The sequence below is a fragment of the Callospermophilus lateralis genome, chromosome 15 (assembly GCF_048772815.1).
Source record: "Callospermophilus lateralis isolate mCalLat2 chromosome 15, mCalLat2.hap1, whole genome shotgun sequence".
NCBI classification, from domain to species: Eukaryota; Metazoa; Chordata; class Mammalia; order Rodentia; family Sciuridae; genus Callospermophilus; species Callospermophilus lateralis.
The window spans coordinates 16,282,749-16,307,883 of NC_135319.1; the positions used below are offsets into that span (position 1 = coordinate 16,282,749).

The 25,135-nt window shown below is 36.8% G+C and overlaps 1 protein-coding gene and 1 pseudogene across 1 annotated transcript in view; both read left to right on the forward strand.

Annotated features, from left to right (window-relative positions):
* Positions 1 to 14,972: 14,972 nt before the first annotated feature.
* LOC143381520 (vomeronasal type-1 receptor 94-like) lies at positions 14,973 to 15,916 on the forward strand (annotated as a pseudogene).
* A 158-nt stretch (positions 15,917 to 16,074) lies between these two features.
* LOC143381521 (S-phase kinase-associated protein 2-like) overlaps positions 16,075 to 25,135 on the forward strand; it is a 48,062-nt gene continuing 39,001 nt past the window's right edge. The window contains exon 1 of the mRNA XM_076835173.1: positions 16,075 to 16,136. Coding sequence (XP_076691288.1) covers positions 16,075 to 16,136 — 62 coding nt within the window. The remainder of the gene's footprint in view (positions 16,137 to 25,135) is intronic.

Genomic DNA, 25,135 nt, shown 5'->3' on the forward strand with positions numbered 1-25,135 from the left:
AAATAGGGTCAATACACATCATGCAGGGGCTGGCGCAAACTTCCTTAACAAGACCCTCCCCCACAAAAAAAAAAAAACCAAGAAGCAATAAGTGGGATGCCATAAAACTGAAAATCTTCAGCAAAGCAAAGGAAACAAGAGTGTGAAGAGAGAGCCTACAGAGTGGGAGAAAATCGTGACCAACTACTTCTCTGATAGGAAATTAACTCAAGAATGTACAAAGAACTTAAAAAACTTATCACCAAAATAAAAATAACCCAATCAATATATGGGGAAAAGAACTAAACAGAAATTTTTCAAGAAATGCAACTAGTCAACCAATATATGGAAAAAAGTTCAATATTTCTAGAAATCCAAGAAATACAAATCAAGTAAGATTCCATCTCATTCCAGTAAGAATGACAATGACAAAAAAAAATATGAACAATAATGAATGCTGGCAAGGTTGTAGGGAAAAGTGTTCCATTGTTGGTGGGATTGTAGCCTAGTACAACCACTCTGGAAAGCAGTATGGAGATTCCTCAACAATATAGGGATGGAACCAGCATATGACCCAGCCATTATGCTCCTTGGTGTTTTCCCAAAAGATCTAAAATTGGCACACTACAGTGATACAGGCACCTCAATGTCATAGCAGTAAAATTCACAATAGCTACATAATGGAATCAACCCAGATGCCAGTCAATAGAAGAATGGATTAAGAAATTGTTATTGATGTATACATATGTGTGTGTGTGTGTGTGTGTGTGTGTGTGGTTCTAATTCAACTATAAAAATGAATTAAATTATGGCATTTGCTGGTAAACTGGCGGAAATGGAGAATATCATGCTAAGTGCAATAAGTCAGAAACTCAAAGGTCAAAGGCTTTCTCTCATATGTGAAAGCTAGAGTAAAATAAAAAAAAAAGCGGAGGGAAGGATAGGATAACATAAGTGAAGGTCAGCAATGTAGAAGAAGGAGATCAAGAGACAGAGCAGAGGAATAGGTAAGGGTGACAATGCAGAATGAATTCTTAAAAAGTAATGTTATGTGAAGACATAAATAGATCACGGGGAACTTCACCTTTATGCATATGGATAAAGGACCAAATATAAATTAATAGATGAGCAAAGGAAGTCTGCTAGAGTAGAGGAAGGAGAATGGGAAAGAGGGAGGGAGTATGAGAGTTTAATGGATAGATCATGAACTGAAATTGAATTCCATGCATGTATGCATTTGTCAGGATGAACCCAACTGCTAACAAATAAAACTCTAAATAAGAAAAGATCATAAACACAATAAACTGTGGTTTCAAAGTTCCTCTTCACTTAATACACACATTTTAACATATATTTATATCTATACATATATATTTGTGTGTTTATAGAAAGAAATAGTGTATGTGTACGTACATACATATGTGTGTGTGTGTGTGTGTGTGTGTGTATAGTATTTATGTGTGTTGCTTAGAACCCAGGGCCCCTCACAGATGCTAGGCAAGTGTTCTATCACTGAGCTACATCCTCAAACTCACATTAATATATTTATTTCTGATTCTGTTGGTAAGCAAAATTCATTGGATGCTTCCTCATTATTTCTGGTGCAAAGTAATAAGAAGATGAATGGCAGAAATAAAAAACTTTGTGCAGGTACCCCACCATTGCGATACAAGACACAAATAATGACAGTCTTCAAGAGCTGTCACTATCCCTTTGCCAAATACTTACAGGTAGTCTGAAGGGCCATTATATCTGTGCTGATGTTGGTCATATTTTAATGTCGCTCTCATGAATTGACACTATAGATGTACGAATAGAAAAACATTTGGGAGATTCTAGAGGCACAGGGCTGAGATTTTCTAAGAAAAAGTGCTAATGCTTTAAATCTCTGACAGGTCCTCCCTGTGTATTTCCCTATTTCTTCTGGCAGCAGCTGCACAGCAAGAGTGTAAAAGCCATGCCTGCTTGAAAGTTGCTGGCGGGTCATCTACGGTGTCACTTCTGAGAAAGATGTCTGCAGTTGACGTTTTATCAATATTCGGGTGTGTTAGTCACAGTGGCTCCAGTTACACTGGAGTTCTCTGGTTAAACACAAGGGATCTTGAATCACAGCAGTCCCAGAATCAGGTTGTGTCTCAGACCTGTGACATGAAGCTTTTAAAACATTACAGTCCTGTGCCACTTGTCTTTATCCTGTCTAGTAAACAAAGCTGTCTCAACTTTTCAGGTGTTAAAATACATTTCTCCTTCCCCTTGGTTGAGACATAGGGTCTCATGCTTTAGATGTTAAGCAGGACACAGGAAAGAACCAAGTGCAAGGCATCTCACACACTGAATTTTTCTCAGTGTTTGGGGACAGAGGACAATGCCCAGTAATCACAAAGAACCACAGCAAGAGTGAAAGTGGAGAGTGACAAGTGACTCTCTCATATCCATTCCCCATCTCCAATGTACTCTGTGAGTGTTAAGTGTTATGTTGTAGATGGGGTAGGGGAGCATAAAATCACCAGTCAACTGTGTAATGCTGGAGGAAGAAGTTTCCGGGGTCTGTGAGTTTTGGTCAAAACCCATACCTTTGAAACAAACTTAAGGCTACCCAGTGCTAACTCACATGTCATTTTAAATCTTTGGTATCAGCATAACATAGATGGGTCTCTGTGTCCTTTCAAGTTTGGTCATTTGTTCCAAGGCAATGTCAACTAGTTCCAGAGAGTAGTTCTATGATGGACTCCTCTTGGTTACATTCCTTGATAATCATGCCTCAGGGACTGACATGCAGGATTCATAGTTAAAATGCTGGTTAAGAGAGCCCGGCTGATGAGACTGTCCCAAAGAGCTAAGCAACTGAAGAATAATAATAGGTAGGGACTAAAGAACTTCTCTACTATACCTTGGAATGTTTTCCCTTCATCAGCTGAGTAGCTAATTTACTCACTGCTTTTAAATACCAATCCCCTCCTCAAACCCTGTTTGTTCAAATGAGGCTTCTCTAATGGCCCTGTGTAATTCTATAACCTGTGCTGACTCCCATCACAGCATTCCAGAAGCTTTTACTTTTACCTTGCTCTAGTATTTTATATTTTTCCATAACGTATACATCAAGTGTATAATTTACTCATTTTCTTCATTAAGTTTCACAAGGTGAGGGAAATTAGTCTATGGTATTCTCTGAAATACCCCAAACACTTAACATAGTACTTGGCATAAAGCAAGAGCTCAATGTGTATTTGTTGAATGAATGAACAACACATCTTCAACTGCAGACATGACAGAGGGTAAAAGCCAAAGCACATTCTGAGACATTTGAAAAAATAATATGAAGACTCAAGAGAAATGTACATTTACCTGCTGGAGAGAAATGGAGTGAATTAATTGTTTGATGCATAAGAATTGCTCATGAATTCTGGGAAAGGATAATGGGTATTTCCGTTCCCTAATAGATTTCTGTTTCCATTTGCCTTGTTCACAATGAATTTCAATCACTGATGTCAAACTAAAAGCAGAAGTTAATGCACACCTTTATTCTGTGTGGTATATCTTTCTTGTGGTAGAGGCCACAGCTCAGGTTTCAGACAAATAAGAATGTCAACTGATGTTAATTTTGTTGCTGTTATTTATTCATTCTTCTTCCGACAACCAAGTAAAATCAGTAGTTTACACATCATTCTCAACAGAAAATGCAGGGGTTGATATTTCAGTGAATTCTCCAAGACAACTACTTCCTAAAGATTCATCATGTGAAAAGGTTTTTTGTTTTGTTTTTACTAAATTCCAAAATCAGCAAGATTTCCAAAAAATAGAATTAAGGGGCCAGGTTCATCACCAGTGAAATTTGCCAGTCTCAACTTTCAGACATTAAGGATCAATCAAATGAAGATCATTATGACTAAAAATAAATAAATAAAAATAAAAAATATAAAAACAAAATCAAATTTAAAAAGTGAAGATCAATGAAGAAATTCATCTTGCATACATATCAAATTATAATAATTCCAAACTTTTTGGAGTAAAAGATGGTGAATTTAATTATGCACATATATATGTATGTATATATAATATATATCCTTTTCTTCTATATAAGATATAAATATAAGATCTATATTCCAAATAAATACATATCCTAATATATAACTGCATATATATTTTGTGTGTGTGTGTATGTATGTGTATATATATACATACATACATACACACACACACACTAATAGGTAGGGAATAAAGAACATCTCTACTATACCTTGGAATGTTTTCCCCTCATCACCTGAGTGTGTATATACATATATACATACACATATGCATATACATACACATATGCATATACATATACATATGCATATACATATACATATGCATATATATATATATATATATATATATATATATATATATATATATCCTCTTCTTATCTTGGTTATTTTGGTGCAGTCTTCACTGAGCCTATATGAGAATCAGTGTGATGTACTGGGAAGAACACTGACTTAAGAGCCAAAAGGACTTCAGCTGAAATCTTTTTTTTTTTTTTTTCTCAGAGACACAGATTTATTTAGGAATGTAGATACACATTCAAGGGATATTGCAAAGTATCTCAAGGGAGAGATGTGTTTTGGGGTAAAGGAGGAAAAATCCATTCAAGGGAGAATGCAGTCCATCTCAACAGAGACAGCTTGAACCGAATCTTAACAATGTCGGTTTATACATCTTTCACTCACAAAATTTCCCCATTTGGATTATAAACTGTCATTACTCTAAATAGTCTTTATATTTAGTTAAATTCTAAATCTGTTATAATTATTGGTCCACTATAAATACTCAATGAAAGAGAGGCATAGTTTAACAAATATAAATGCAACCCAACTTTCTTAGCATCATCAGGAAAGTTTTACTCTGACTTCAACAGAATAATAATAGTCATTGAGAAAAAAATGGGATAAGTCTACTGATAAACTATTGAAATGGCAGGAAGTAGGCACTTGCCATTCCATGAAAAGAATAAGGTACATAGGCACAAATAGAATGCTATTTAACCCAGATTCCATCCCTGCCTGCCAATCATTAAGAAAACTTCTGAATTACACTTGCATAGGGAAAAAATGATTTTCAAATTACCCAGAAGAAATAAGTTTCTATCTCATAAAATGAATATAGCATGCAGTCCAAGGAAAGGAGGGGTTCTCTTTATTGAGGGAAAAAAGTCCACCTGCAAATACCAACAATAATGATCACCCCTTTAGTACTGGCCCTGTATGCGAAGCACTGGGCCTGGTATGTTATGTATCTGGTCTCATTTTTCAACCCTGTACCACAAACAATATTTTTAGACACATTCTACCGAAAAGTGAAATGTCTTAGAGATATTGTAGAGCTTCTTTAAGTTCACACAGATAGTAAGTCATGAAGATGCAATTTTAATTCAAGTATATCCACTTTCAAAAGGGACAGAGACCCCAAAGACAAGCTGTTTCCAAGTCTTTGTTTGCTCAAAAATTAGTATTTGGAAAGGTGGATATATAATGAACAGAATGAGAAGAATTCTGTGAGACTGTGGGTTAGTGTGTGAATGATCACAAACTTCATTCACCTCCTCTTCATGTAAAGTAAGAAGTCTTTTTGGGAAAAAAAAAATTAACTTCAATCAATCAATACTAACTCCATTTGTGAAGTGAAGGATGGAGTGACCAAAAATCTCAGAACAAAAACTTGCCTTTCTAACCCTTACCTCAAAACACATTATTTCAGGGTTAAGGAATAGCCAGGTTCAGCCCATCAAGCATACCTTTTAGGTTTATAACTCACCTACCCTTCCCATGACTCCAAATAATTAATTTATCCCAGAAACTACTTTTGCCTTGTTTTTGCTTTTGTTTGATGGCATGATTCTTAAATGTTATTAAGGCCATAAAATATGAAAAATATTTATTTTAAATAGATAAGAGTTTAAAAAATAAAGTTCAGGGGCTGGAGTTGTAGCTCAATGGCAGAGCACTTGCCTATCACATATGAGGCCCTGGGTTCGATCCTCAGTACCATATAAAAATAAATAAATAAAATAAAGGTATCATGTCCATCTATAACTTAATTTTTTTTTAAGTTGAGGGCAGGTGTCCAGCAGAAATTACCACAAATCCAACCTTAACAGACTTATGAACAGCCAGCTTAAATCAACATCTGGGGGCTGGGGTTGTGGCTAAGTGGTAGAGCGCTTGCCTAGCATGTGGGAGGCACTAGATTCAAGTCTCAGATATAAGCAAATAAAACCACATAAAAGCAAATAAATAAATAAAGGTACATCAATAACTGATAAAAATATGTAAAAAAAAAAAAAGATCTACTAGTATCAGACCCACCTGGCCCCCATAAGCCAACAATCTAAAGGAGGATATGCAGGAGGCCTTTATTTGGTGAAATATAACCTGGCAAACTATAACTGATATCAACATGTTGAAATATAGTTATTAATAGATAACCCTTTTTCCCCTCTAGATCCCTAAGGTTTCTGGAATAGAAATCATGCCACAGAATGGCAGTAAGATTTGCAGTCAAAAATGCACTATAACCAGAGTGCTGTCACTCATTAAGAATGCAACCTCAGAAATTATTTAAACTCTATGACCATTAATGGACTCATTCAAAATTAGTATGAAGGTTTCATAGGTTTTTATTAGAGTTAGGTGTGCCTTGTCAGATAACAAGAACTAATAATTACTAAGCATTTACTATGTGCCAAGTACTAGGTGAAGTAAGAACTGCTTGTAGATGAGTAAAGCAAGGCACTAGAATTAAGTAATTTAAATTCATATAATTAGAAAGCCACAGAAACAGGACTTGAACACAAGGAGTCGACATCAAAACCTATGCTCTTAACCCACCACTCTATAATGACAAGTATGGAACTTCTATACCAAGGAAAGACTCAATACGTGAGTCTTAGCTAATTATATTATTGTCAACATCCCTACCACCACTTCAAATGAAGTCATAAAATAAAATAAAAATGTTTGTACCAAAAAATGCACACTACCTGGGACATGGTTGCAGAAGGTCTCCTTCAACAATGCAGGCCTCTTTCTCTAGAAGTTCTGGACACCCCTTTCCACCCCCAATGGCAATGTGCTTCACCTTCCGGCTCCTGCTCCTAAATCCTGGTGATAGATTCCCTGAATGGCACGTCTTGGAGCAGGGGCTCCAGGAGGTCCACTGGGAGGTTTCACAGTCTTTTGGCATGAGGCAGGACTGAACAGTCAGCGGGAAGGAGTCCTGCATACAATGGCTAAAGGACAATAGCAGAAAACATGAGGACAGGATGAAATGAATGCAATCAACATAATATTAAGTTCTGACCATGAGAAGAAAAAAATTTAAATTTAGCGTAAGCTTTAAAGAAGATGATATTTACTTCTTAACAGTACATCAATGATAGCATAATAGAGGACATCACTTTTAAGAATGGGTACTCTAGGCAGGTTTGGTGGTACATGCCTGTAATCCCAGTGACTAAGAAGGTTAAAGCAAGAAGATCACAAGTTTAAAGCCAGCCTCAATATAGAAAAAGCCTATCTCAAAAAAAAAAATTAAAAAGGGCTGGGGTGTGGCTCCTTGGTTAAGTATCCCTGGAACTTAAAAAAGAAAAAAAAACAAGATTGTGTACTCTATTTTACTGGAACCAATGAAGTTCTTTTACTTCAGCAAAATACATATGGAAGGTGGGTACACCTTATCCCTGTTCAGAGCATTATCAGAAACAACAGAAGTCCTTAATAGGGTGTTTCACTGAAGATGCAGCCCACTATTACCATTTATTGACTGGTTCCCAACTGTGTTGCACTTCACAGGCCACAACAATTATATGAACTTAGATTTTATTATCTTCATTTTGCAGATTAGAAAATTTAAGTCCAGAAAGGCTATATAATCTGTTCTTCTCCAAACAGGTAAGGGAAGCTTTAGAGTCATCTACCTATTCATATAAATATTTAGAAATTTTTAAAATAGGGCATTGGTTGTTTCCTCACACTGTTAGACTCTGAGCATCAATTTCCTCATCTGCAAAAATTGAGTGAAATCAAGTAGACTGAGACTTTAATTGTAAAATATAAATAAAGGGATGAGATAATGTGACATGGTGATGAAGCCAACATAAAAACATTTACGAGGAAGAGCACCAGCACTGGTAAAGTGGAGATGAACCCAGGGGCAGACAGGGAGTGCTTAGGGAGAAGGATATCTGAGCTGCAATTTTAAAGATAAATGATGCTTCTTAGGCACAAAGAGAACACTATTATAAGTCAAGGGGCAGCATATGCAAGCCTTGAAATCACACATCATGAAAACGGAAATACTGGAGCTGGCTACACATCTCCCAAGAGCCAACTGTTTAACTTTTAGGAATTTTGCAAGACACTTGACTACATTTATGTAACCTGAAATTTGCCAAGGTGGGAATATTTACACTACAGAAACTGGCAACTGCTATAAATCAAAACCTCTCTTCCTAACCCCTGAGGATGAATTGTTAAACCTTTACAAGGTCTCTTTGGAAACACTAAAAGCTAATTTGGTTTGCTGAAACTAAGAAATCAGATAGATATTATGAGAGTTCTTCAAAAGCCGGCCTAGAAAGGTTTCACGTCATGGCCTAAGAAACGTGGATTTGACTGTATGTGCAATAAAATCAAACTCATAGCAAATATAATATTTCAAACATTAATTGGCATTCTTTTCATCACTTCATTGTTAGCCTTTCATTACTTACTCAAAGGCATCCATTACTTTGGGAGAAAAAAGTATAGTTTTCATAGAAATGTACACTAAAGAAAAGTCAATATTCTAATGCTGACTTCCAAAATTGAGCCTGGGAACTCTGGTAGAATAAGGGGCTACAGATGATTTAATAATGACCCCTCCATATGAGCCCAGAGAGAGAAGTCTTAAATTGCTTCCCGGTTCCTAACATGGAAAAACACACGTATAAAGGAGCTACTATTTATAAAAGACAGTAATCAGAAGGGAGTAAAACAAGTTCATACTTGTCCACATTGATGAATAAATTATAGTGAGATTTCCATACTGGCATCCATCAGTAAGCCATTGAGAGTTAATAGGTCATTCCAATAGAAAAAGAGAAAAATGACATAAAACCAAATTTTGGTCCAAAATTTACTTTTGTACAATCTATTTAGATCATATAAGTAATTCTAAAATGAAAATAGCAGTATACATTTCATTGCCATTCAAATGTGGTGTTTGGAGGACCTGGAGTAAAAATGCACTAGGAAGAATGTCTCCTTCAAAACGATACCCAACGAATGTATTGTCACTTTTTTGGGTATTGTGGAGTGGAGTAAGGGAGCCACCTCATTCTTTAGTGTGACACAATAGAAAACCGTCAATCAACAAGAAGTTTCTAGGTTTTGACTTTTCTGAAACCATTATAAACTAAGTTCTAACCCTCAGCAATTCAAAATGCAACCTCAATTTTGGAGATAGGGTCTTTGAAGAGGTGGCAGATTAAAAATGAGGTATTAAGGTGGGTCTAATGCAAAATGACTGGTGTGCTATGAGAAGATATTAGGACACAGGGACACAGGAGAAAAATTAAGAAAAGTCATAGAGAAGACAGCCACAAATTGAAAGAGAGAGGTCTAAGAAAGAAGCACTGCTAACATCTCCATTTTGTACTGCCAGATTCCAAAAAAATGGAAAACATATTTTGGTTGATTATCCATCCAGTTTGTGCCATTTATTATGGCAGCCTGAGCAAACTAATGAATAAACTTAATAAAGCTTTTCAATGTGTACATGTTTTTAGAAAAGAGTTTCAATTTACAAGATGGACTTTCTTCTTCCTATAAAGTCCAGCAGGATTTAGTTCTCTGTGGTAGAAGTGGTGGCTTGGTTCTTCCCACTTACCAGATTTTACTCCCATCTCTCTCACATGGACTGGACTGTTCCCATTGGAATCACTAGTCTCCAACAACAAAAGTAAGTGCATGGAATTACACTAAGTGAGGCTTTTGAATTTTTAGAAAGGGATCTTCTTTTGTTTTGAAGAATTTTTTTTTTGTCAAGATAAATCATATGTCCCATTGATTACAGATTTAGTTATTTTAATGTTAGCTACAATAATCCATCCCCTTGGTTGAAATGATGAAAACATCAGGCCCCTTCTAATTTGATTAGTAAGATTCCATTTAACTGGAATAGAGGAAGGAACAATAGGTGGTAAATCACAAATACCTGGATCCTAGATTCTGTATCACATAGTAGTAGTATGATTTTAATTTCTTGACTACCTAAGTAGTATAGTAGTATGATTTTAATTTCTTGACTACCTAAGTTTCGTAATCTGCACAAGAATAAAACACTAATACAATGTGATTTGCTCACCCCCAAGAGTTGTGGTAACCTTTAGTGTAAGTAGAATCACCTTAAAAACTATAGTCCACAAAGAAAACTGTCCAGAGACAGAAATGGGAATCAATTATTTCATACAAGGCAGGTGTGTCTTTTTAATGAAACAGACACTCAGACACTGTTGATTTTTCTTTTAAACAGGAGATGCTATGGTAATTATACCTCCTTGACATTTACAGAGCATGCTGTCATCTGTAAATTACTTTTACAGAATCCTCCTGAAGGTATGTTTGGGCTTCCCAGTGATGACAGCTTAGGGTCTGTGAAGAATCGAATTTGCTGTTCCCTATTGTTGGTAGAAGACTAATTTTTCTTTTAATGATTCTGAATACAGACTTTAAAATATTTGGGGGTCTATCTGTGTGAACCCTGAGCTCTACTTAAATCCTTCCAAATTACAGAAACAATGGATTATTTTTAGCCTTAATTTCTGGAAATAGCTTCCATTCATTCGCCCAAATGTTCACCAGGATTTTCTCCTCCTTGATCCTGTAGCTTATATATGTCACAGTGGCTCTGCACCCAGCAGGGCACCTGGCTGTGGGTGGCTGTGCCCTCCCTGATGTGCAAGCTGTTTCTCCCTAATGCTCTTTAGAGTTTCCCCAGATAGATCTCTGCCAAAGAGAAGAACTTCCTGCCCAATTTTTCCTGAGATCCTAACCCACTTAAAGCAAGATGAGTCCCCCTCCCAGATTTCACTTGTCCATCTTACTTTAGCGATGGGAATCATGGTAAAGTTGAACTATGTAGCAACTGTGAATCAAAGTGTGCTCCTTTGCTGCTGATTGTATTATTATTATTTTGGTACCAGCGATGCAACCCAGGAGTGCTTACCCCTTGAACCACAACCTCAGAACTTTTCACATTTTATTTAGAGTCAGGGTCTCCCTAATATGCTTAGGGTCTCTTTAAGTTGCTGAGGCTAGCCTCAAACTTGTGATCCTTCTGTCTCAGCCTCCCAAACTGCTGGGATTACAGATGTGCACCACTGCACCTAGGCCATGTTACTTCCCCTGTAACTTATGTCCCTCTCTATGAAAGGTGCAGTCTTTCTAATGTAGTTTGCTTTGAACAGTGTGTTAACCGAATACCATCACATTGCTAAGAGCCACAGCTTAGGAGGCCCCTTGATTACCCGGCAGGGAAGCAGAAAGTTTCATCCTGGTCCTGAGCCTCTGGGCTCTTCTGTGCTAGACAGGTGTGAGTGGCAAGTGCGATGGCTGGGAGAGGACATGCTGGACAATTTCTTTTAGCTCATTTTTATAAATGAACTCATTCTAATGTCAATGAGCTATTAACACAGATGTCTACATACTTTTAAAAATCACTTACATATTGTATGATATATAAGTAAATCAGTATTCTGCATTGAATGTATGATTTTTTTTTAATTTTTGTAGTTGTCGATGAACAAAATGCCTTTATTTTATTTGTTCATTTTTATGTGGTGCTGAGGATTGAACCCAGTGCCTTACACATTTGAGGCAAGTGCTTTGCCTCTGAGCTACAGCCCTAGCCCTTGAATATATGATTTGCTGATACATTATGATGTGATCTGAAATTTAGATGAAGGATAGGAACGGTAATCCCAGGGTCTCGGAGGCTGAGGCAGGAGGGTTGTGAATTCAAAGCCAACCTCAGGAAATTAGCAAGGCCCTGGGCAACTTAGTGAGACCCTGTCTCAAAGTAAAAATGGGGGGGGGGTGCTCAGGTTGTGTATCATTGGTTGAGGACTCCTGGGTTTAATTCCTGGTAGGAAAAATAAACTCTTTGGTCACAGCTGGATAGATTCAGAAATACATAATTGCTCCTGGCTCTACACCATTTTTTGTTGTTGTGTTTGCTAATGTTCCTTTATGCTCTGGAGAAAGGAGACTCATTTTACATGCTGCTACTGTGCAGTTTTGTCTTCAGAAAAATAAGACTTTCTGGTCACTTTAAAGCAAATATGAACTGAGGTCTTAATTTCTGAATATTTTTGACAACTGCTGACTTTTTCTAATTACTACTTTTTCTAAAACTTTCATGTTTGCACAACTATATATTTTGAAGTAAGACTGAAAATTATGTCCTTGAATGCTCTGATCTGAAGTGATTTAAACATGACTACTGAAAGTTTTACAGTGCTGTGTGCTTGCCTTACACATGTTTTAACATGAATTAAACACAATGAAAGAAAAGTCTCCATTTTACATAAATGGTATAAGAGAACACAATTTTAGAACTAAAATTTAAAATTTTTATTTTAAAGTGTTGTACATACACGATTATACTTAAACATAGATGTTTAAGTTATTCTTTAAAGCTTCATCAGAATATATGTTACCTACATGAAACAGTTGTTATAAGAACTGATGTATGTAATTTTATGTATAAAGATGTAAGGGAAGGACATCTGTTCCTGTGATCATGTGTGCCTTGTGGAAGATCTTCCTAGTGTCATTTCTGGGCTTGTCATGGTAGCAAACCTGAATATTTTAAATAAGTGAAAGAATAAAATTTTTTTTCCTGATCACCACATTTGGGAAAAGAAGGACTTTTTCCCTAATGGTGTAGAGAATTTCTCTTTTAGAAAGATACTGCATGTTCCTACTCATGTACAAAACCTAAAAAGCATTGCACACACTCTCCAAGAAATGTTGCTCCAGCAGATCATTCAACAAATTATCCAGCATAAATTTCAGTCTTGGGCATTTGATTCCAGAAAAATGTCACCTTGAACTTGTAATAGAGTAACATCTTGGAGCTCATCTTTCAGGAATGGGCTGGACACATGTCCTTTAATTAAAACCTTGAAACACCAACTCTGTTTTAAAACAGCACCAAGTCTGTTGTAAATGTAGTTCTATTTACTACTCGGATTGTAAAGTCTTGAAAAGAAAAAAAAAGTAAGTATGCTCTTGGTAATAGTTCTAGAATGTTCTAACATAGGGTAGTTATTCTGGCTAGAGAAGGAACAAAAATGTGACATGTGTAGCCACCTCAGAGGATTCCAAGGACTAAAGTTTTGAGTCCTCAGAACAGGATTGTGCAAATGTTCTATTATGTTGCTTTTTCTATTTTTTTTTAAACTGGAATTTGAACACAGGAGCAACTAACCACTGAGCAACATCTCCACACTATTTTTATATTTTATTTAGACACAGGGTCTTGCTGAGTTGCTCAGAGCCTGTGTAAGTTGCTGAGGCTGGCTTTGATCACACATTCTCCTGCCTCAGGCTCCTGATCTGCTGAGATTACAGGCTTGCACCCCCAAGTCCTGCGGTAATTCCTTTCTACTCTTTCTTTTCAGACAGGGACACAGCTGATCTGTTATTAAAAGAACTGCATTGATTCTCCCAAGTCTGGTGCATGAAGAACTTTATGATAATAAAATTAGAAACCAACATTTCTAGAGTTCATTATGTGTCACAAACACTTCCAAGGTTGGTAGTGTTACTTTTTTCCACATAGTCTCTTCAGGATCCACATAACAGGATTCTTTATGTGGACAGCTGAGATGACCAGACCTCAGCATCCCAGGGTGCTTAAGAAGAAGCTATTGTAAATGGCAACTCTGACACGCAACTTCAACCAGTCCGACATCAGAGTTCACACCAACATTTTCTTGTTTACATATTGCAAATATTTGGTCTGGTGGGAAATAAGCCAGAGCTAACATGGTGCTGACATGAAGAAACTCCGTGTAGATCTAGTCTGTGGATACTCATGTTTGGGAGGGTCTCGCTTCCAGTTTCTTGCAAACAGCCCCCCTAAAATTTGGTCCAACTTGTAGACCTACTATTATGTACCTGACAGACAAGATCAGGAAAAGGAAAATCAAGTAAGCTTCTGTCTTGCCCCAGACAACCTCAGACATGAGGTATTATGAAGGAAACATATTCTAAGATAGATGGCACTTCTTTTGACATGTGATTTTTTAAAAATAATCACCAGGTCTTCTTATTTTTCACTTTGAGACTGAGTCTCAGGAAGTTGTTTAGGTCCTTGCTAACTTGCTGACATCAGCATTGAACTTGCTATTGTCCCATCTCAGCCTCCTGAGCCACTGGGATTACATGAGTGCACCACAGTCCCTAGCTGACAATTCTTAATGTACAAGAAAATTGAAGTATCAATATGTATGTCGCTGTGGAAGTCCAAGTGAGATTGGAAGGTGTTGAGATAAGGCGGTGCATGGAGATGCATTCTCCAGGGTGTGAATAGAACCTAGTTTTATTTATTTAATTAATTTTAAATTTTGTGCTGAGGGCTGCTTGGTGGGTAAGTGCACCAGCAACAAGTTACACCTGGTCTTTTTGACTCTGTATTTTGAAAAAGTGTCTCATTAAGACGCCCAGACTGGTTTCACCCTTGTGATCCTCCTGCCTCAGTGTCTTGGGTCACTGGGATTTCAGGCAGACACCACTGTGCCCAGCACCAGAACTGAGTTTTCATGTGGAATAAAAATACAGTTGGATGAATCTTCTGTTTTCCCTCATGGTAGTGGTGTTCATTTGAGATTGATGAAGGAGGTCAGATTTGCAAAAAAAAGACATTTTTGTGTGTTACTGTGGTCACAGTATTTTTCTTTCCCCCATAAGATGAACAAAGCCAACAGACTGTACACTATTATTCACATAAGAAACACTGTGTACACAGTGACAGTCATTGGGGTCATGGCCAGCGCACTTCTTCTTCTCATCCACATCTCCTTGTACATTACTGGGCACAGACCTAAGCCCACTGACCTGCCCATTGGTCTCCTGGTCCTAATCCACCTGGTAATTCTGCTCATCAATGGTTTCATAGCTGCGGACATTTTTACACCTCAGAGTGGCAGATGGGATGACCTGACATCTAAATTACTCATCTACCTGTACAGGTTGATGAGGGGCTTGTCCATCTGTGCCACGTGCATGCCCAAGCCATCATCCTCAGCCCCAAGAGCTCCTGCTTGGCAAAGTTCAAACATAAATCCTCATGTCACAACCTGTGTTTCCTTCTCTTCCTGTGGGTCATCTACTCATCCTTCAGTAGCCACCTCTTCATCTCCATTGCTGCTACCACCAATTGGACCTCAAACAACTTCATGTACATCACAGAATCTTGCTCCTTCATTCCCATGACCTTCTTCCTCCGGCACAGCTTGTCCACCCTGCTGACCTTCAGGGAAATCTCCTTTATAGGAGTAATGACCATCTCCAATGTATACATGATGGCTCTCCTGTGCAGGCACAAGAGGCAGTCCCGGCGTCTCCACAGCACCAGCCTGCCTCCAGTGTCATCACCAAAACTGAGGGCCACCCAGACAATCCTGTTGCTCATGAGTTGCTTTGTGGTCATGTCCATCTTGGACAGCATTGTCTCCTATGCAAGAATCACACTGAAGGATGATCCAATATTTTACTGTATCCAGATCCTCGTGACCCATAGCTATGCCTCATTCAGCCCTTTGGTGTTTATTTGTACTGAAAAACGTATAATTAGTATTTTCAGATATATGTGGGAGAAGATAGTAAACATTTCAGTAGCCAGTGGTGGATAAGTTCTGTTAAGGTGAGAAACTGTGATGAATTTGGAGTGATTTATCATGACAGAGTATATGGAGTCTTTGGTTTAAATGCAATTCAAAGTCTCGCTTCCTCTGTTAAACCATCCACTTGGACATAGGTGGATGGCAAGTACATCAAAGAAAGCTAAACCATGTGCCTCTCGGAGACATTACGGAGATGTTATGTTTCTCACTGGATCCTTAATAGGGACTTGTGAGTTGGATGTCACTTGTCATACCTGGGTGATTCCAAACTCCTTTTAGATACACAAGAGTTCCAATGCTTCTTGAATATTGCAGTGTCTCCATTATCTGTATTTTTCCAAACTACATTTATAAACATATTCTACCATGAAATATCACATGATCCAGCACACACACAAGACACACACACACACACACACACACACACACGTTCTACATGCAGGGAGTCAAACAGTCTTCTCCACATCATTGCTCTTAAAACCATGCTTTAAATATTCCAACATAGAAACAACTCAACACCTACAATCATAAGAATATGTAAACAATACACGATGGCCTCTTCAGACTCTGGAATATCATCAACTCTTAAAATGGAAGAATATTCTGGATCACGGGGCCACCTAGCTGATAGCTGAGTCCTCAATTTACTCAGTGAAGCTGGTTTAGTTGCAAAAGAACTTAAAGAAGGTGGGAGTTGGAGTGGGCAGAGTGACAGAGCAGGAACACAAGGGTGTCCCAGAGACCAAGAGAGGGGGTAGCAGGGCACTGTCCCTTGGTACGTGGAGAACCTCTATTCATTTAGGAAGTGAGTGCTGTCGTGGGTGGTGGTGAACGTTGTGCAATAATGTGAATAGATTCAAGGCCACTTGACTGTATGTTGAAAAATGGTCAGAATGTTTATGTTATATATATTTTATCCTCCTAAAAGTGTTTTTAGTTATCAACTCAGTTGTGGAAAATATTCTTTCTGAAACTATAAAGTAAGAGATAAGACTCTAAACGTGCCACAGGGTCATTTGGTGAGCTTTGAAACATCAGAGCTGATTTGTCCCAATGATTTGAAGATTGGTTTTGAAAAGCTCACTTCTGATCTCAGCCTCTCCCAGGAGAGGTGTTCTCCATGCGGATGTTGTTAGGCACCACTCTGGGTCGCTCAGCCTTCCAAAGACGTTAATCATCACAGTAACTTCTTTCCTGGGTGAAAGGTACATGCTGTAAGAACACCAGGTTTAGACAATAAGTCACACAGGGAAGTTTACCAATCAATATAGCAGTGTTGCAAAAATTATGCACATGTCACATATTCTATTTAATTAGAAAAATTAGCCAAATATAAAATACTCTTAAATCAAATGTCTTTATAAAAAATGTAAGTAGAAAAGGAAGCAAAGAATATGAGACTAAAAATTTTAAAAATTGGAAAAGGAACATAGAAAAGAGGAGAAAAGGGGACCAAAGGATTACAGGATAAAACAAAGTGGCTGTTTAAGTTATTATGAATAGGTGTTAAGTCTGAATCAATGAAACTCCTCAATCAATTGATATTGGGTGGCTGAGATCACAATAACAGCAAAACAATCTTAAGACTGCACATCAAGGTGTAGCTGTAAACCAGGTCAAAAGGATCCAAGAGACATGCAAAACATCCCACCACGGGCAGAATACACTACTCTGATGTGCTCAGAGCAGCGCTCACAAGAGGACACACACCAGGTCACAAACAAGCCTCCTCGATCTTAAGGTCACTGATATCCTATCAAGTATATCAACAAGCATCATAGAGTGAAGATAAAATTAAAGACTGAAAACTGTCAATCCCAACTATGTGGAAATTAAACAACACCTTTTAACCAGTAACACATGGACAACTCACAAGTGGAATCAGAAATTTCCTTGAGAAAAAAGAGGATCAAAGTACCATCTTCTAGAACTTGTGGGTGCATCAGGAGGATGTTGCAGAGACGTGAATCAACACGTTTCCATTCACAACCAGATTGAAAAAGAGAACCCTAGACACACACAACCTCGGGACACTGAGGTTGGAAACTGGAACTAAACAAGTATTGATGGAGAAGAGTGAACCAGTAACCCAAGACACACCACCCCTCCAAAAAGGAGCCCAGAGACATGGGACTTCATGATGGAGGGCTACACATTGAACAATTAGCACCAAACCATCCTGATCTCCTCTAAATTCAACATGTTACAAGCATCATCCAAGGTGAAGGACTGGGTTTATCCATGGGACACAGGTGGCTCAGTACATGCAGATCAATTATAGGGACACCCAATAGCATACAAATTCCAAGGAAGGAAAGACACTGTCTCATGAGTGATGTGTTCACATATGTATAAACACTAAAGATTCCACAGAATTCCTTTCAGGATTCTGAAAGGTATTCAGCGAAACACAAAGGCAACATCCCAAGAATTCTCTTTTGTTTCTTTACAATTTCCACAAAATATGTGAAAAGAAAACTCAGAGAACAATCCTCACAATAAACCATTATAAAGAGCAAAATACTGAGGCATGAACTTGGCCAGGGAAAGAAAACACTTGTACCCAGAAAACTATAATGATGCAAAAAATTAAAGCAATCAATTAATAGGAGGAAACATGCATTGTATTCATGATGTGAGGAATCAATATCAAAATGTCCTTACTATCAGAGTTATGTACAGATCAGATGCAATCTCTCATGCAAATCTCAGGAGGGTATTTTACAGAACTAGGAAACGAGGTAGCTAAAATCCTCATGCAACCCTACAAGACTCTGAATAGGTAGATCAACCTTGATAAACAACAAAGCTAATGGAATCCCACCCAATTTTTAAATATATTATGAAGCTATAGTAATTAAAACAGTGTGTTAGGGCTGAGAATGGATCTTGGAGATATACCATTTGCCTAGCGTGCATGCACAGGTCCTGGGGTTCATCACCAACACTTGAAAACCACACCTACATACAAAAGAAATAAAAAAGGAAGAAAGAAAAAATATTATGGTATAGTGGCATAATAGTAAACCTATAACTAGTGGAACAGAATGGGGTGCCTTGATAAACGTCCTCATACAATGTCATGAAGACATCTTTCAAAGCAGTACAATATATATCCAATGAAGTATGAATAGTCTTTTGAATAGATATTTGTATGCAAAAGAAAAACGATGGACCCTTGTCCTACGGCATACACAAGGATCAACTCGAGATGGATTGAAGATGTAGATGTGAGACCTGAATCTGTGAACCTGCCCCCCTCCCCCCAAAAAAAAAACAGTTGGAAATCTTCATGACATTGGAATAGGAAATGATTTTCTGGGATATCACACCAAAAGTACAGGCAACAAAGTCAGCAACATGATGACATGAAACCAAAAATCTTCTCTACAGAAAGGTGAACAATCAGCTGTCAACAGACAACATACAGGATGAAGATTACATTTTCAGATCATATATCAGGAAAGAGGTTGATTTTCAATGTTTGGGGCTAGGGATGGAGCTCAGTTGGTAGAGTGTTAGCCTTGCAAGCACAAGGCCCTGGGTTCAGTCCCCAGCACCACACAAAAATAATCAACGTTTATTAAAACCTCAGAACTTAGTAAAAAAATAATAACCTTATTAAAAAGAGCACAAGATATGAATAGATATCTCACCCAAGCAAAAACACATATGCGGCCAAGGAGCAAAGAAAAGATGCTCAACATCCATCAATTCTCAAGGAAATGCCAATCAGAGCCACCATGAGGTGAGGTCCTGTCACAGCAGTCAGGAGAGCGATGATGTGAAAGGAAAGGTTACCATGACTGTGGAAGGTGCCCTGTGCCTGGTTGGATGCCTGTTGCTGCCCTCAAGAAATTCCTATAAATATATCACCATTGTACTTGTGTTTTGTAAGCAAAGTCCAATAAAGAATGGGATCTGAGCAGAAGGGATGGATGGACACATATCTGCTGCCATTCTTTCCCACCCAGATCAAACATAGCATCTTGGGTTCTCCTGGGCATTTATCATGCATTTGATTCTTCCTTTCAATCTACAAGTCCAGGTTCCCATCATTTCTCATTTTTCTGAATCCTGGACAACTTCTTTTTTTTATTTATCCAAATCCTGGACATATCCTATTTGTGTATGCCCTGTGGATGAATACATCCAGGTTTCCATATATAGAAAATGTCATTTTCAACTCTATTCTTGAAAAATGATTCAGTCTTCATGCATAGCATTTGGAGGAAAAAAAGTTGTTTATTTGTTTTTGTTTACACTTTTAAGATACGGATGGGATGTGGGGGTAGAAAGATAGTAGAATGAAACCAACATTATTACTGTATGTATATATGTGATTGCATGGCCAATAGGATTCTGCAACATGTATACTCAGAAAGAAATGAGAAAAAATGTATCCCATCTATGTATATCAAAGTGCATAAATACATCCTACTGTCATGTGTAACTAGGTAAAATAAATTTAAATTTTTTTAAAAAAAAGATATGGTCTCCTTGTCTTCTGGGTCCCAGGGTCTCAGGAAGCAATGTGCTTTCACTGTCCTCTAGGGCCCCTGATGTGCTGATTTTGGAGGGTGTTCTCTGCTTTTAAGACAACCTCCTACTTTTAGGCAGTTTAAATGCAAAGTGCCATTGTCATTTATGTATATTTTGACATATCATAACTCAAATAGAAATACAATGGATATAAGTGACTCTCTACTCTGTGTATTTTTTCCAAGTTTCAAAGACCTTAGAAGGAAGTTGGGTTCTATATCAAAACCCCAGCTTACACAGGGTAATCCTGCATTACTGCAAAACATCTGCTAGGATTTTTCTCACGAAGCATTTCTGGTCCTTAACTAATTTCACAAATTACAAGCGAATAGAGTCAGTCCTGATCCTGTACTCAACGACTTAGGTGCATGACAGTGAGGTTGCAAGGATATTTAAAGAGAAAAAATGGTGGTTGTTTCCCATTTATGGTGACAAAATATCCATGAATATAAATTATAAGAACTTGGGAAAATAAAATTTATGCAAATTAATCTTAGATTTTGGGATGTCAGGATTTTTACTGGGGTTATGGGTGTGCACCACTATGCCTTTCCCCCATTTATTTACTTAAAACATATTCTCTCTTCTCCCAGAACTTCTGAAGACTTATTTTAAAATATCAGTAATGTCAATATTCTGAAACAGAAACTATACGTACAACTTTTTAAGTTTACAAGAAATTTTGTATAATTCTTAACCTGGTTTCAGCAAAAGGATTTCCATTCACTTTGACAATACTTTGATATAGGGTTCTTACTAGTCTTGGGTTAATATCCTTTCAAAAAGCTTGTAAAAAACTTGGTCTATTATTTCTTCTACCTCTTACTCCCCCTTTTTTTTTTTAGTTTTGGACCTGTAATTATGCAAAGGTTTGAATGTTTATAGCTTATGCACACTTCTTATTAATTAACTAATTAATTATTTGGGGGGGGTAGCAGGGATTCAACTCAGGAGCACTCGACCCCTGATCCCCATCTCCAGCTCAATTATTTTAGAAAAAAATGTGAAAATTTTTACAACAACAAAGGCAGAGAGGGCTAATAGTGTAGGTAAAAGTACGAAAGGAAGCTATAAATAAAGAAAGACATCATTATTTGAGACTCCTTCAACCCTTCAGGTCAAGTTAATAATACTAGGGGATGAAAGTCAATTTTTCCAGTGGCTAAAGCAAATGAGTAATTATTGAACACAGTGTGTATATTTCACAGGTTCACTTAAAATGAACATACTACTGAGAGAAATCAAACCTTTAAACAACCCTCTTCTCAAATATTATATCTGTCTTTTCTGTTGACTATACAATGAATTGCAATTTCTTTCTTCAGACCCAATCACCACAGACAGAACCGATTTCATGTAACAAATATTCACATTTTCAGAAATGCCATGTCACCAAGTCTAAAGGACACTGCACACTGGAAATGAAGAGTGGGCAGCACAGAGGACTGAGGTAGTCCTGCAGGACTTTTCTTCACAAAATTCCTTCTCTTTCCTATCTCCTCAGCATGAATCTGGTCTTTCTATTATCTCACCATTGGTTTGATTCTGAGGAGCTCAGAGTCTGAAGACTATCTCAACAATTCTCCAGAAACTAGTGCCTCCATGATGCCCAAGGATCCACTTTTAAGCAAACTTTGGGGCACCTCAATTCTTCATTCCTTTGAGATCCTATCAGTCTATTTAACCACCTATAGTTTTTGTTTGTTTGTTTAGAATTTCATGTGTTTTACTTTCTCCTTACAGTTTTCTAAGTACTCTATTCTGCCCTTTACTCCCCTATTCTTTTTTCCTTCTGAAATATATTTATATGCATAAACAATTGTTTTACTTCTTTTTCTCAAAAAAACTATTACATTTTCTATAGTTTCTATAGTTTCCCCCAATAACCTCCATTTTGATAATTCTGATTTGCATGTATCTGGTTGATGAAACTCATTCCTCCAACTACCATTTGACATTTGTACCCTTTCGCTGTCCACTTGACAAGTCCCAAGTCCAACGTCACACTTTCCCTTTCAAGGACTATTTTACATTGATAGGACACTTGAACGTTTACTTAGCAAGTGTATAAACTACATACTATTTCACTTGGACTCCTCCACTCTTCTTTTATTCCTTATTGGTATCACTAGCATCTGAGCATTTTTTTTTTAAATTTTTCACCACAGTCCGTGGAAATGAAGCATGTAATAGGTAGTAACGGAAGGGAGACAAGTCTATTCATCTCCCCAAAATTCTTATAAAGAGCATAAAACTATGAAATATTGACCCTTAATTAAGTCTTAATTCAGACTTAATACTTAGAAAACCATTTAACTTTTCTGGACTTCAGTAATCTTATTTACAAAATATGAGGAATAAAAAAAGTTAGCTTTCTAGTCTTGCTGTGAGAATCACATAATATACCCAAAGTAGGACTCTAAAACTCATTAATATAATGCCAGATGGCAGGGAATAATACTGTGGATGGAAACCAAAAGAGAAAGTTAGGTTTCTGGGAATGTGTTTATTATGTTGTATGAAGAGTTTTTATAGCAAATAATTTTTCTAACTTTAGCTTATAAGAAACTTCCCAGAAACTTACTCTCCTGGAAATAAAACACAAAATGGAAAATAAAAAAAAATAAATTGATTAGATGAATAATAAGTAAACTTTATGTTTATGTAATCAGAAAGAACTCTTAAGTAGAGAATATGTTTGAAGAGCAAAATGAACATCCTACATGTTGTGAAATTAACTAATTAGATAAGTATAATTGACTTATTCTATCTTTAAATGTAACCTATTATATTTATTGTTTCTTGGTTTTATTATTTATGATCAATGGTGTTAAGTAAAGTCAATTAAATTAGTTCTGTTTTTAGGAGTGTCTCTTCTTTTGAATTAAAACCAGACTAGGGCTGGGGTTGTGGCTCAGAGGTAGAGCACTTGCCTAGCATGTGAGAGGCACTGGGTTCAATTCTCAGCACCACATGTAAATAAGCAATATAAAGGTCCATTGACAATTAAAAATATATTGTAAAAAAACAGACCAGGAAATCAAAAGATAAACATTCTAACTAAGCAGGAAAAAGTTTACCATGTAATAAATGAGGAAATATTATTTGGAATTGATGGGAGGGGAAACACCACCAAAAATAGAATCAAACCCTAAACAGGAAAAAGTGTTTTTGTTCTACTGGACTTTTTATTCTAATTGGGTGTTCTGTTATTCATTTTTAAATATTATTCTTTTTCAACATGTGCTATTATTCATTTTTTAAAAATAAAGCAAAAGAACACCATTAAAGCTTGGGTACACTAATAACATTGATAGTCACAGGATAGACATTTTATTTTAAGATTATTTTTTTCCTTAGAAATAAGAGGTCTCAGAGAGACAATAAGACAGTGATCTGCTTTTGATGAGTTTTCCATCAATAATAGGTAAATTGAAAGACTTTGGAATCTTTGGTAGATTCTTCAACAATTTTGTAGTGTCACTTCCTTCCTCACTTGCAATTCACCTTCTGCTGAAAATTACCACCTGGATAGCAACTTAACGATCACAGTGCATCCCTCAGTCAATGTAGTTTTCCATGAAATCTGCCTTTCTTTAAGCTCCAGTCTTGGTGTGTAATATTCCCTTGGCCAATCCTTAAACATGTAATGGAACTATTGGGGAAAAAAAGGAGGGGGATGGATATGAAAAATAAGTGTTGATCTAGAATGAATGAGGACCTGTGGAAGAAAGAAAAATATAATTAGAGAGTGGAAGAATGGAAAGATGACAGATGAGGAGATGGAGGAAGTTGATCCTATAGACAAATCTTGATTAAACATGAAGAGAGCAGAATCAATTTTTATGTATTTATACACGCATGGGGAAAAATTAAGGTGTTTCCCACCAATTAACAATGTTCACTATTAATAAAAGTCATTTAATAAGTAACAATACATAAATGTTCTTCTGGGGAAAAAAAATGAAGACAGCACTGAGGAATCGACACATTATTGAACACTTGATCCCAGCCATGCCTATTAAAATTTACTGTTAGCTTGAAAACTAGTTCCTAGGTCCCATCTACTTTCTACCAGGAGAGTATGAGAACATAAAAGGAATGTCATGAGAGAAGTACAAGAAAAATTCAACTAAACCTACGAGTTTTTGTTGTATTCCTAATGGACACAGTAAAGATTTATCTACAGGGCCAAGAAAATAAGTGAATTATAAAAATTCTGGTATGATTCCTAAAAGATACTTGCCTTCTGTTAATTTGTTTTATTTACCAAGTAAGAATTTATTCCTTTAAAATATTAAATATTAGCTAAAATACTAAGAAAATAGTAATGTGTTTGCTAAATACAAATGCAGTTTTAATTACTTCACAAATTTTAATTTTAAAAGTATATGCACTGTGTACATCAATCTTGATGAAGTGATAATTAACAAGTATTCAACTGAATTGATTTAAAGATTTGTTTCTTGTTTGGCAAATAAACACCATTATTTTAGCTTTGCTGACAAATTGAAGACCGAATTCATGAAGACTAAAATGATCTCCTGACTCTCTGAATGTGTACATTGTCTGGCACAAGCTTCACAATGATGAAAGATGAAGTTCTCAGTCTCAGGAAATTATTTTCATGATTTCTCTTAATATAATCTCTTCCAATGTCCTTTATTTAATGCTACTTTTTAAAGT